The sequence below is a fragment of the Netta rufina genome (genome assembly GCF_964035555.1).
Source record: "Netta rufina genome assembly, chromosome: 3".
NCBI classification, from domain to species: Eukaryota; Metazoa; Chordata; class Aves; order Anseriformes; family Anatidae; genus Netta; species Netta rufina.
In genome coordinates this window covers 40,336,435-40,350,560 of record NC_140125.1, presented here as the reverse complement: position 1 = coordinate 40,350,560, position 14,126 = coordinate 40,336,435, and the positions used below count along the sequence as shown (strand labels likewise).

The window sequence follows — 14,126 nt, the reverse complement described above, 5'->3', positions numbered from 1 at the left end:
TGTGCAAAACTTCAGTGTTGCTGATAAGCAGCGAGCAATTCTCCCTTGGGTGCTTGTGCCTGGGGATAGCTGTGGGGGCAGCAGCCTGCAATGTGCGCTGAGCTGCAGGACCGGTGTGTGCCTTATCGCTGCTTGGGAGCTGTGGGTGGGCTGTGTCTGGGCTAGTCCGTGCTGTGAGAAACCCAGCACGGCAGGCTTTGGATCTTTTCTTCCTACTGAATTTGTACTCTTGCTTTTGGACCAGAAGCTGCCTACGCCTTCTTCTCAGTGCTGATGTTTTTACTACTCATTTACGCTGAGGTTGCAAGGGAGGCAAGGACCAATCTGCAAAGTTGAACGCTTACTAAACCTGTTATAAATTATAAATTTATTTAAAAAGAAATGAAAAGCATTGCTATAGAAAGGACAAGAAGTTTAGGATGTTGAAGAGAGCAACAGAAAACATAACTGCTCCTTGGAAAACTGTGCTTTCTTGTAGTGTTTTGTTATCTTGCTGAAGATGCCTGTTATGCAAAAGAGCTGGAGCACTTTGTCCTTTTTCCTCCTTTGAACTTTGACCAATTGGTCAGGATTATTTATAAACCCAGGTGCTAATTAAGCTGCTTCTCATTCCACTGAACAAAGGTATGCTGGCTCGCTTCCTTGCTGTAGTGAGTGTCTGTCTCCAGGACAAGAGACACCAAGCAAAATGGGTGACGAGGAAGCAAAGAGCTTGCCTATGGAGCTGAGTGAGAAGGGAGGTGTGGAGAACAATGGATTTGTTCAAAACGAGGCTTTTGATGACAAGGAGACCGATACCAGTAGCCAAGAAGAAATGCCAAAAACATGCATTATTGGTGTGAACCCAGAAGCTACTGAGGAGCCAGTTTTGGAGCCCTATGCAGGGATGCCAAAGGAAGTCTTGCTGAAGTTCTCCAGCCAAGCCCGGTACAGAGTCACCCGGGAGATTCTCTTTTGGCTCATAATCACTGCTGCTGTCGTGCTCGTGTGTGCTACAATTGCCATTATTGCTCTGTCCCCAAAGTGCCTCGACTGGTGGCAAGCTAGTCCTATTTACCAGATCTACCCTCGTTCTTTCAAGGATAGCGACATGGATGGGAATGGTGATCTGAAAGGTGGGTGAACTTCCTTTTTTGTTGTGCGTAATGCAGGGCAGCAGTCATTTGTGTGTATTTATATACATATAAAAATTTTAGAAATAGTTACCTTACAGTCCAAAAGAGAAGCCACTTGAGTTAAGAGTGGCGTATAAGACTTATTTTACTTATCACCAATGGCCACTCACATTCTCATTACTAGATCTCACCAGCAGCTTCTTGCTCAAGTCAAGTCTAAGCCTGGAGTTAGACCAAAAGTTAAGGTGTAGGGTTGAGAGGAAACAGCAGTACTTTCAAGTGGCTTCATATGGTTTCCATTTTGTGGTCTCATGCTACTCCTGAAGAAATTTCAAGATTGCCCTGCTAGCTGAGATCAGTGAAAAGTTGGGGTGTTTAATGTATCAAAGGGATCTGTGTTCCATCTTTGAGAACCCACAGCAAACTTACTTCAACCAAAATATTTTGTCTTTTGTAAAGAGTTGATGATGCCCTTTGCATTTACATAGGTATCCAAGAAAAGCTGGACCATATAGTGAATTTGAACATAAAAACAATCTGGATCACTTCTTTCTACAAGTCCCCCTTAAAAGACCTTGGCTATGGAGCTGAAGACTTCTATGATATTGATCCCATGTTTGGATCAATGAGTGATTTTGAGAATCTGCTTGCAGCCATACATGATCGAGGTAAGCTGCAGCTCTGATCAAAACAGCTCTATTAAAAAGGCGTTCACTTGTATGATGGAGGTGTACCTTGTGCCATTAGGTTCTGATCTTGAGCTTCCGTGCTCACGCATGCAGGGCTCACCTACTGCCATGGTCCCTGCTGGGTCTGGGAGTGCGTGTCAACGGCACAAGGGCATCACGCCTGCCAGGCAGTCGTTTCTGGCTCTGGATTTTATTACTGATGGCTGCTTTCTGGAGAAAGCAGAAAAACAATTAAGAGGCTGGGAGGAAGCATGTGCTTCCTTCCTGCGATTGCATCCTTGGTTGGTGCGTGTATGCCTTAGACCCAAGCCTTGCCCAGGTGTTTCCTTCTTAGGTTTTTCCTTCCAAGTTGGGCTGAATGGAAAATGGTTTGCCAGTCCCAAAAGCATTTGAGAGTTTTAAAAAAGCCTGATCTGTAGGAAGGGTGAGGAAGAACATATGTTCATTAATGCTTGTGAAGTGGTGATGCCCATTTCCCAGCTGTGAGATGGGAGAGAGATGTTGAAATCAAGAGTTTTTGGCCAGACTTGGTTGAAGTGGTTTCATAACCACAGAAATCTGCTCTGGTTTTCTTCCTTCTTTACAGGAAAGAGTCCAAGCAAGATGTGCTGCCCCTGCTTGCTGACCCTCATTAGTTTAGCCGGAAAGGTAGCCTGGGGCTTTTTGTCTTTGTGTATATTGGCCCCAGCCAATGGGGCTATGTAAACCCAAGCTACCTGCCTGTCCCTCGAGCACAAACCCAAGCTCCCAGGCTTTTGAAGAAGCCCAAATACTTGTGATACCAAAAAAATATATTAAAAAAAAAAGTCTTAAAAGGTTGAATTAAATCTATTTATGATTTGCTTTATAAGGGTTAAAAGTGATAATGGACTTAATACCAAACCACACAAGTGACAAGCACCAATGGTTTCAGCTTAGTCGCAACCGTACTGGGAAGTACACAGACTACTACATCTGGCAGGACTGCATGCAGGCAGGGGCAGCGATCGCTGTGCCCAACAACTGGGTAAGTGTGGGCAGGGACACTTGTAAATTGGGTTGCAGGTTGCCTGTAACAACAATGCCTAAAACATCGTTGTCCCGGTGGATGCGGGGCTGTAAATGGTTGCTCACGGGTACAGACCGAGGTTACTAAGTGAGGCTGTGTTGGGTTAAGATTTAAACCAGTTCAGGGTGGAGGGGTTCCTGCTTCAAACAATTAAAAAATTCTTCCGTGTTGGAAACTTTATCTCTGCTCTGCAATCATAGTTGTGTACAAGCGAAGCAAAGCAATATGCTCTAGGCTTTTTTCCCCCTTTTCTGGAAGGTGGATCTACTTTTTCATTTGCTTTGGGGAAAAAAAAAAAAAAGGAAAATGTATGTATTCTGTATATATGGTTGTCTGGAGAAGCTGTGGATGCCCCATCCCTGGAAGTTTTCAAGGCCAGGCTGGATGGGGCTTTGGGCAACCTGGTCTGGTGGGAGGTGTCCCTAACCATGGCAGGGGGGTTGCAATTCTATGATCTTTAAGGTCTCTTCTAGCCCAAACCAATCTGCGATTCTCATTTATCTAAAATCTGAATTGATGGGTGTATGGTTAACAATTCTTATATTATAAAACCTCCAGGTAGGAGGTTTTAGAATATAAGGTTTTCTTCCCAATTTTGTTCCTCCAAACAACAATTTTGTTTGGTTGATTTTGTTGTGCTTTTTTTGGTGTGTTTTTAACTGGAGTCTTAAGAGCCACCTCAGTTTTTGGAATTCTTTATTACAGAGATCATAAAATTAACATTTTAACACACTGACTGTGGGTAGTGCTTCAAAGGGACAATAACAGATTAAGGAAAGTGAACTAAAGCTATTTTTAACAACAGCTTTAGGAAAACTAATTCCAAAAGAAATGGTTCCACCCATGTTTCCCCCTCTTTGTTATAATTCCCAGCAGAAGTCTACTTAAAGAGGAATGAAACAAAGCATTGAACACGAGATACATGTGGCAAAGCCTGACTGAAAGGAAGAGCAACTAATAGGAGAAGGAAATGAGAAACGAAGTATCAAAGTCTACTTAAAATTTAGTCCATCTATTAGGCATTTTGTGCTTTATTATGTGCTTGTAATGCACCACATCGTAAAGTATGCATATGACTAATTGTTTGTTAATTTGAGAGTTTGGATTATTTTTCTTCCCACTTACATGAACAGGTGAGTGTCTATGGGAATTCCAGCTGGCAGTTTGACGATGTGAGAAAACAGTGTTATTTTCATCAGTTTGGGAAAGAACAGCCAGACTTAAATTTCCGCAACCTCGCTGTTCAACAAGAAATCCATGTAAGTATATGACCTGTTGCTGCTGCACCAGTAGCTAAGCAGATACTTCTCTGCTTGATTTGATTTTGTGCTACACAATTTACAATCTAGTTGGAAGTAACTCAAGAGCTACAGTGCATGTATGGAAACAAAAAAGCATCTAGACGAACTTTAAGTTTAAAAATTCAAGCTCTATCTTCTGATGCTTCCAGTATCAGAGCTACTTTGTTTCAAGTCTTTCTAATTTAAAAGCAAGCAATACCCCCTCCCCCCCAATAAATAAATAAATAATCCAAATGAAACTGTCCTTGAGCGGAGGCACTGGCAGTGGGTTTTTTGCAGTGCTCTGGCCCTGATGACTATTGCTTTTTATGCTGGATTAAATCCCTGCTATCACAAGCACCTGGCAAGATCTTGATCATTTTTTGAACAGGCTACTGCACTTTAAAAGGAGTTCCTTTAGCCTTTAGTGGGAAGTGGAAGGGGATCTTCATTTCTTTGCTTTGAACCTTTAAGAGCCTTCTGCTTTTTAGCATAACCTCATGCATAAGCAGTTCATGCTTGCTGTCTGTGAACCATACACATCCTTTTTTTTTCCACTCATTTTCTCAAACATGGATGGCCAGAATTAAACATACTTACAGAAGAGGTGCCTGGGTCAGATCTTGTACAGTAGCATAAATACTCCCCCTGTAAGCCCTAAGATTGTTACTTGTCTTGAAGATGCTGCTGGTAGTCACATAATCTAACATGACTGCTGCAAGGAAACAGTTGTGTGCTGTCAAGTCTAGTCTCCACCAGGAGCCAACATTGAAGGTATTTAATGAATTTGGTTGTTGCATGGAGGACAGCATTTAATGAGAGGACTGACATGGATGGTCAAGTGTCTTGCACTGAAGCTGGTGCTGAAGCACAGCTGAATCAGGCAAGCTGAGCGAAGCTTTAATCTCTGTTGATACAAGGAGGTGTTAATTAGCCAGCCCAATGGGGGGTGTCACCTTGTGTTAGCAGAGGTGTTTGCGTTTTTGAGGAAGTGAGGCAATGCTGATCTGAAATGCAAGGAATGCCTGGGCTTGATAAGAAGGAGTTAGTTTTGGTCTGCCCACACCTCTGACCACTTTCTGTGGGGAGGGACAAGGATAACCTTTACAGCCAGAAACGTTTCACCAAGGAATGGTTGTGATCTGATAAAACCTCATGCCTGCCTCCACCACGTCTCCCAGTAGACAAAGCATAATTCATTAACGGAAGTAGGTCTGAAGATGGGGAGCATGACAGCTGCTTCTTTTTCCTTTTTTTCTGCCTTTTGAGTAGTGCAGCTACCTCAAGGGTGTTAATGTTAGTTCTTTGGCATTTGTTGCTCTGTACTGCTGAATTTTGGTGCGTTTCTTGGGTGCTAGTCTTCATGCCTGCCCAATTCTAGTATGAATATCTCATGGGCTGTCTCTGCGGTATCTTTCTTCACTGTTGATGTTGCAAGTGCATGAAGAAACAAGCCAAAATATTTTTGGTCTTAATTGTTAACTGAAGCATGAAATGGGATTGATTTCAAGACCGATCCTTGACCAACTCCCCTGGTAACCTCTCTGTCTTGATGCTTCCCATAACATCACATCTTTCTCCTTTTTTCTTTTGTTAAACATACTTTTCAATAGCCATGGCTATTTTTTTATTTTTTTTTGAATGCTACCTGATACATTGCTGAAGTAGCAAATAGTTGCTGCATGTCTTATGCATAGAGATGAAACAAAGACCAGTAAGTTTGATCTGATAATACCCACCTTCGGTAAATGCTTGTAAACATCATTGATTCCTCCAGCACGTTGAAGAATAATCTTTGTCTAGTACGTTAATTAAAAATCCTCTTTCAGGTTAGGACTATAATCGGTCTAATCAAGTCAGTGTTTGATATTTGCACTGCTGATACCTGGTGCTGCTTTTGTGATGAGCACGTGCCCAAACATACACTGTTTGGTGGATGCAGTATTGGACAGACACTGCATTGAGAGCTGCTGCCTTCAGAATGGTTCCACGAGAAAGTACAGCTCCAAAGGTGGACGCCTGATTTGCCAAAAATCTGTAAAGCTTGAGTGTGGAGTGGTTCTCACTCCAGCCTATGCTCTCAAGTGTGTTTCATACACATGTTAAAAATAAGACAATTTATTGTACTTACATTAAAAAAAAAAAAAAAAAAAAACAAAAAACAGCATCTGGTCTAAAAGATCACGTGCACAAACTGCTCAAGGGGGGTTGAACTTCAGAGTTGTTTGTGAAAACCAGAACAATCAGAATTTTAGTATTATAACAGCTACTGAAGTAGGAAATAATTCTACTAATAGTGACTAACCTCTGCCTTTGGTAGTGGAATTATTATCCAAGTTAACTGCTATAGATTTAAAACTTTTCATGTTCCTGCAAATCAACAAGTAAGCCTGAAAATAAAATAAAATGAAAAAAACAAACACATCTGTCAAATAAAAGGGAACAAGCATTTTAAGAGCTCTATTGTATAAAAAGAAAATTGGTGGCACAAGGTCTGTGCAGAACAACATATTCTTGCATATTTGAATCAATGCGTTCTAATTGTGTGCAGGCAAGATGGGTGTTCACCAACAATAGTGCTTAGCATGATCCCAGTTGTTCTGATGGAAGAGATTAGAAGGCTCTTAGTGAGGCATGCCCTGGCTTTGGTCTCCTGAATTACAGGAGAATTTAGACCAGTCTTTCTTTTTTATACCGGAAGAAATAATAAGACATTTTCTATTTGTATGTCAGTGCTAACTCAACAGGATTCATTTTAACTTCTAGTTAAAAAAAATAAATAATAATAAATCAAAATTAAATTGTGATATATTGTTACCTACAGTAGATTTAGTTTTCCTCTTTAAGTACATGCTATTTTGAATGCTATAGGCTCACCTGAAACTCTCCACTTTTCCCTTTGTCTAGGATATTATCAAATTTTGGCTTGGTAAAGGAGTTGATGGATTTAGTTTTGTCGCTGTTAAATTTCTTCTAGAAGCCACGCACCTTCGAAATGAACCGCAAGTGAACAAGTCTCAGAATTCTGTAATGTATATTTTCTTTTTTTTCCCTGTATTTTCTACTGGGGCAAAAGAAGTGTATGTTTTTACTCTTTTGGCTCTTAATTAAGGTTTTAGGAAGCCCATCCTTGGAAGGGAATTGGCTCCTGGGCTCCCTGCAGAAGGAGCATGTACAAGAAAGAAGCAAGTAGGAGTGCAAAGAAGATTGAATTTTGTTTGAAATACTTGGCTTTCAAATTATATTCTAAAAAGACCAGCGTTGTGAGTTTCAAAGGGCTATCAGTTGTCTTTGGGGAGCTCATTACAAGAGGTAGGCTCAGTGCTCTGGCTCACTTGGGACCCCACAGCAGTCAGTAGCACATAGCTCTTTTTAAGTGCTAATAGGAATTAGAGTAAAACAAACAGCAACACAAAACCCACCTCATTGGCAGCATGTTACACTGAGAGGTGGCCAGAGGCGTTGAGAAGCACCCGCCCTGTTGTGTTTGCTGAGGCGGTGAACCCGGTGATGTTAGCAGATAGTGCCGGCGGTGAGATGCTGTTCCCCTGCTGAGCTGGGGATCACACAAAACTCACCAGCTCCGCAAATATTGTCGCTTTAAGTTACCACAACGACAACATGGTCCCGGCTTCCAGCCTGGCGTGTAGCCAGAGCACAGTTCAGATCCATGCTGTTACTGTTGATATGCCAAGCTCATGTCAGTTAAAATTTTACCTGTGTTGGTGGATTGTCTAAAGAGTGGACAGGAAGAATTTGAGGAGTTCTGAATTCTAAAATACTGGGGAACTAATGGGGAATGTTGCCTTGGTCTTTAAGGAGAGCATCACAGCCTATTCCGAGCTCTACCATGACTACACAACCACCCAAGTTGGCATGCACGACATCATCCGTAGCTTCCGCGAAACCATGGATCAATACAGCCGTGAACCTGGCCGATACAGGTAATCGTTACTAGGGCTAGTGATTTCTTTTCCTGATTGTCACCTTCTTGTTAGCAATAAAATGTGTTTGTTGTTTTTTTTTAATTAATTTTTTCTTATAAAATGCAAATGGCAGCGCATAGGCTATGCTATTTCTTCCCCAGTGTGTACCGGAGAAGTGTACAGTGAGTTGGTTCAGGTAGCTCCTAACAGGAGAGATGCCCATCATCTTTGTGCCCCTTTGCTGGACATCCTCCAGTAGTTCATGTCTCTCCAGTTCTGGGCTCCCCAGCACAAGACCCAGCATTTCAGGTGTGGCTTCACCAGTGCTGAGTAGAGGGAAAGGATCATCTTGCGTGACCTGCTGGCAGTGCTGCTCCCAATGCTGCCCCAAACTGTCACCTTCTTTGTGGGAAGGGCACGTGTCTGACTCTTGTTCAGCATGTCCACCAGGACCCCCAGGACATTTTCTACAAAGCTGCTTTTCAGCATGGAAATTGCTAAAAATGCACTTATGTGGGTGTGGTTTTGGAAAGAGAGGGCTCATTAAGATACAGCCTTTTGCTGTAGATTTTTCACCAGAAATTTCTAAGTAATATCTTTTATTACTCGCTTCACAAAATCTAAGCTTCTCTGTGTCTTTGATGGGAAGGAGGTAAGCAGATGTAATTCTTAATCCTGTATTATTTTCTAAGAATGCCAGACACTGTTCATAGCTTTCTTCAGCTCTGTACAAACCAGGACTGAGACAAAAAAAGAGCTTGTGTACTTCTTTGTAGATTTATGGGTTCTGACGGTGATGAAAAGGAAGACATAGGAGCAACAATGATGTATTATGGAACAACTTTTGTCCAAGAAGCAGACTTCCCATTCAATTTCTACCTAATTAACATGAACAATCTGTCAGGAAACAGTATTTTCGAAGCCGTCAACTTGTGGATGCAAAACATGCCTAAAGGGAAATGGCCAAACTGGGCGGTAAGAGTTCTGGACTTATCCTTACAGGAAGGGCCTGTTGCTAGGTGATAACCGTAGGTGATGGTTCCTCTTAAGGTGATAGAAATCTCCCCCACACACGTTGATTTCCCTGGGATTAGCTTTACAGGTATTTGCAATGAAGCATGGTTGGGACGTACAGGAGATGAGCCATAGGCAATGCACTGAAACCACGGGCTTTGATTTCCACAAATGTAACGTGGGAGCAGTTCTGTTCACCTATTGGATGGGACCCTCAGGAATGCAGTTTTGTATCCTGAAGGCTGTATCTCTGGGGAAGGGGGCAAAATGCCCAAGGGAGTATTTAGAAACAGCTTTTGGCTGTAATGGCTTTCAGAAGGAAAAAGGCAACACACCGGCACCATATGGAGTTGCAGCTACTGGTGTTTCACCACATTTCTTCCTACACGCAGATCTTTTGTTTCAGTCCCATGCTCAAACATGCTTACCTTTTGGGTGTTCTCCTTCAGGGCTGCCAGCTTTTCCCAGCCCCGGTATAACAGCAGTCATCTTCTCAAAACAAGCACCACCTTCGTGTGGCAGAGAAAACGGTAGAAATCTGAGGGAAATGTTACCGGGGGGAGTTAACGAAGTCTCAGGCTGATTTGTCATCTCCCTGTGTCTCTACCACCTACGTTCTAAAATATTTTGGGCAGAAACTTGTACTGGCATCAAAATCAGGATTCACCTTACAGACCTGCAGGTGAAAGGGGAAAAATTACCCACTACATTATTAAATCAGCTAATAGCACTACAGGTCTTTCTAAGTTGTAAGGCCCTTTTCTCAAAATAAGCCACTCTTGTCATTTATTTCTTTTGGGTGATAGTAGCATTAGTGTAATTATGCACTTGGAATATTCAAGTGAGTGTTTGGCCAATACACATGAAATACATTTAGCTGCTTACCTGGGTGGTGTTTTTTGGTGTATGTCCCTTGGAGTCCTCCCTTTCAGCACCGTGAACACAGGCCAATTCAAATATGTTTTTCTGTTTATTTTGTTGCCTCTGGATAGAATTTAACTCAAAATGGTTTTTGTCTTAGAGCAGTTTCGTGTACACATAGATTTTTATAATGTCTGTTTAACAGAATGTTGTTTTCTTCAGGCAGGAAGCCCTAACACTGCTCGGATTTCATCTCGCTTTGGGAAGGAATATGTCAGTGTTATAAACATGCTGCTTTTAACCCTCCCTGGTACTCCTATAACTTACTATGGTGAAGAAATTGGTATGGAGAACATTGCTTCAGAAAATGTAAGTGAAGAGTACATAAATTCTGATCCTGTTACTCATTTCTGAGAAATGGAACTACCAAAAATACAAGAACTCTTGATTAATTGACCAGCTCCAGTCTTTGTCAACGATTAGGGGGTGTTCTGTGTTCCACATTGCAAAGCCATTGTACGGACTGCAGAAACGGCCAGGCCGGAGACCAGAACTGAGGCCCTGATGCCTGCTGAGCTGCAGGGTCACAATCCCGGTCCCTGCCTGCTGCCAGATTAGTTTTTGTTGCTCTGCTTCACTTCAGCAGAGGAAGCAGCAAGTGCCCAGGCCTGGGCTAGTGGCTCTGAGAGGTGTGTTTGGTCACCTGAGGCAAGAGGAACAGAGTCCTGTATCACCTTCCTCTCACAGTACTTGATTCACTCTGTCAAAGTCTATTATTTCCTGGCGACTTCTTACAGTAAACCAAAGTTCATGGGAGCATTGTTGGAGCCACTGTCTCCTGGAGACTACTTTGCTCTCACTATAGAGGCACCTCCCTAAACCACAGCCCTCACTAAAATGCCCAAGCTCAGGAGAGGGGGCGTCCCCCAAAAAGGGTGGCCGTACAGACCAGCCTCTGCTTACCATTTCCTGGTGGAAGGGGCTTTTCCGTACCACACAAATGGATTTCTTTGGATTTGTATTTTAGATCCAAAGGTATAAAAGATTTAGGTACCTGAGCCCTGGGACCAGGTCCCTATCTCATTTGTTTGTGGTTGCAGGTAACACAGCAGGATGTTTGTGTTTTGTTAGGCGATGGAAATGTTCAGAATTACGTTTATTCAAGGTCAAGGGATTAAACCAAAGTGCCCGTGCCTTTCACACTGTGCTGACCTACCTGACTTTCAGTTTTCATATTCTGCCCATATTAATTTCTCATCTCTCCTCTGATCGTACCTGACTGCTGTAGTATCTTTTGTCAGAGACATACTGGCATGGCTGGAAAAGGTCATGCCCAAAAGGCAGCAGCTCAGCTCTGCCTCTTACGACCACATTTGAGCACCTTAAGAGCATGCGCCTATGGCAGATGCTGTTTTTACTGTGGAAATCCTCTATTACAGAATGAGACACTTGTGGTGATGTTATCAATGGTATTGTCAAGTTTTGTGCCAAAGGGAAGGAAGCAGTTGCACGGAAGCACAGGATTGTCTCCAGGTTTGTCTGATTCAGATGTGAGGAAATGCTTCTCTGACTTAGGGAATCTTTCCCCTGAGAAATGCCTGGGTCAAAGCATCTCCTGCGTTTTCTTACTGCTGTTGATTACTGCAGGCAGAAAGATACTCTTCAAAAAGTGGCTTGCCCTTGGCTCCTCAGGGTACGCTCATTTAGTAGCCACCCTGTGGCTCATGGCTTTGTAACAATGCAAAACCACTCTTCGTTCAGTCTGGAAGAGGAAGAATCCCTGATTAATGGGTGTCTTAGAAAGATGGAGTGTATTTGCTAAGGGAATAGTTTTTATCCCTGGCATTTGAAAATCTTCAAGAAAAACTAGAAGAGGTAAAGATGAAAGGCAGTGTTACCAGTGTTGAAAACTTAGGTTTCTTTTTTCCTGCTTTTCAGAACATGCTAAAAGGAGAAACCCGTTATTTATAATGTCACGAAGCAAAGTGACAATTTCTTTTGTTGAGCTGCTTTTCTGACAGATTGTATTGAAAAGTGCCCTTTATATGAAAAACAGTTTTCATCGAAAACAAACACCCAAAGTATGTGCAAAATATTTTATGCCCTCTTATATCATTAAATTTAAGTGTCAGATCTTTTGGCAAGCTCTTCAATAACAATGAGGAAGCTTTTCCAGAATTTTTCTGAATTCTTCAAAGTGAGAACTTCAGACATTTTGCATCAACACTTTTTAATCAACTAAAAGCTGGTATTCAGTACAATTTTTGCACTTGAGAAAAAAATTATTTCTAATATAAGAAATCCTCTCCAAATTGTAGTCCTTGAGAACATATGCTTGAAGGGATCTATGGTGAAAAGTGGGGTGGTTACAAGAAAGCAGATACCAAAGAGCATTTACCAGTTGTGTACTGTTCTCTCTTCTTAGGACTCGTTACCTCATATGTTCCCTATTGGCGTGTCGTTACCCATCAGAATATTCTAGCTGTCTTTTATCCAACCTTCTGTTGCAAGGCAAGGCTACTAAAATCATCTGGGGACTCCCAGTTTTACCCAGTGATGCCGCATCTATCAGACTTTCTGTTCTCTTCCATTTCAGCAACTGTCTCCATTCATATTTTCTCACTGTTTCTATTTAGATTTGCAGCAGGGTTACATCCTCCTTGTTGCATCTTAGCATGAGCTAGAGAAAACACTACTGAAATGGTGACTGTATGGACTATGTTGAGAGCCTGTTATTTAAGGGATAACTTTTTAACAGACTAATCAAAGCAGGAACTTCTTGGCAACGGCTCTAAACCCACTTTATTTTCCAGGTCACCTTCCCAGAGAAATCCCCCATGCAGTGGGATGGCCAAGTTAACGCTGGCTTTACTGAAGGCACCAGTAGCTGGTTACCCGTTAACCCTGACTACCAAAGTGTGAATGTTGAAGTAGGTATTTGTGTGACAAACCAAAGGTCTGAAAATATTGTAATGCATCTCTTTTGCTCTGACTTCCTAGTGGGAGCTGGCAGCGTAGCTAATAAAAACAAACTCCAGGGAGGAAAACAGAAAGGTATGGAATCCTAACTAATTTAAAGAGAGAAGAAAATCCTTGCACCAGCAAGGAGTCTAGTTCATCTATATTCATTTAAACAGAGCAACTGCAGTTACAATGTAGGAGTGGCTTTTTAACATCCTTTTAATCATTTTAACATTAAATTGAAATCCAGCATTTTTTTTTATATTAATATATAAAGCACCATCCTTGTAACAAGAACTTAATACAGACCATCTCTAATGTAAGTAAATAAATTTTTCAAAGCAGTTGAGCAGTAGATCAAACAGATTTTGCTGATTTACAGTGCTGATGAGAACTGGAGACAAAAATATGATTCAAAGACAGGAAAAAAAATAAAATAGGAAATAAATTCTGTGATTCTGTCAAGCTTTTAATGGCTATGGCTTTCTGTGGAATAAACAATAAATACTCAAAAGGACACCTGCGGAGGTAGACATAGCGTCACTGACGGGGGAATTCTGTCCTGCCAAAAACCTCCATCTCTGCCACTGCACAAATCCCAAGAAAGTGCAGGAGAAAAGGCAGGTTTTCAGTGGAATTAGCAGACAAATTTGAAGTGTTAATTGTCAAAACTGAACTTTAATATGCGTGTTCTTGGCAGACTGTGTGGGTGTGAAGGAAGTAATATCTCCTCCATTCAGTGGGAAGAAACAACCCCATTAATGCTGGCTTTGTTGCAGGTACAGATGACCTGGTCCAACTCAACCCTGAGCTTATACAGAGAGCTAACTTCACTTCGCAACAATGAGCTGCCCATTCATCGGGGGTGGATGTGCTACGTCTGGAATGACAGTAATGTTTTCGTGTATGTGAGGGAACTGGATGGGTTAGATAGAGTCTTTATGATGGTTCTCAATTTTGGACTGGAATCAACAATAGACATGCAAGCTATAGTTCCTAGTCTTCCCTCGGTAGCTATTATAAGACTAAGTACCAATTTTAGCAATACTGGTAAAGCTGTCAATACCAACACAATTAAAACTGAAGCAGGAGAAGGCCTGGTCCTTGAATATAAAACAGGAAAGCCTATTCATACTATGGAGGCTTTTCAAGACAACTGTTTCGTGGCAGAAAAAGCTTGTTATTCCAGTGCCTTCAATTTACTCTATGTGAACTGTTAAGTGCAAGAGTAA

The 14,126-nt window shown here is 41.9% G+C and overlaps 1 protein-coding gene across 1 annotated transcript; it reads left to right on the top strand.

Annotated features, from left to right (window-relative positions):
* Positions 1–688: 688 nt before the first annotated feature.
* SLC3A1 (solute carrier family 3 member 1) lies at positions 689–14,126 on the top strand (the record flags this gene model as incomplete). The annotated part of the gene is made up of 10 exons (XM_084283874.1): positions 689–1,115; positions 1,604–1,783; positions 2,656–2,810; positions 3,986–4,111; positions 7,040–7,159; positions 7,952–8,076; positions 8,835–9,033; positions 10,156–10,302; positions 12,747–12,863; positions 13,674–14,126. 10 exons carry the CDS (start codon positions 689–691, stop codon positions 14,112–14,114), a joined length of 2,037 nt encoding a protein of 678 aa, XP_084140000.1. The 3' UTR covers positions 14,115–14,126.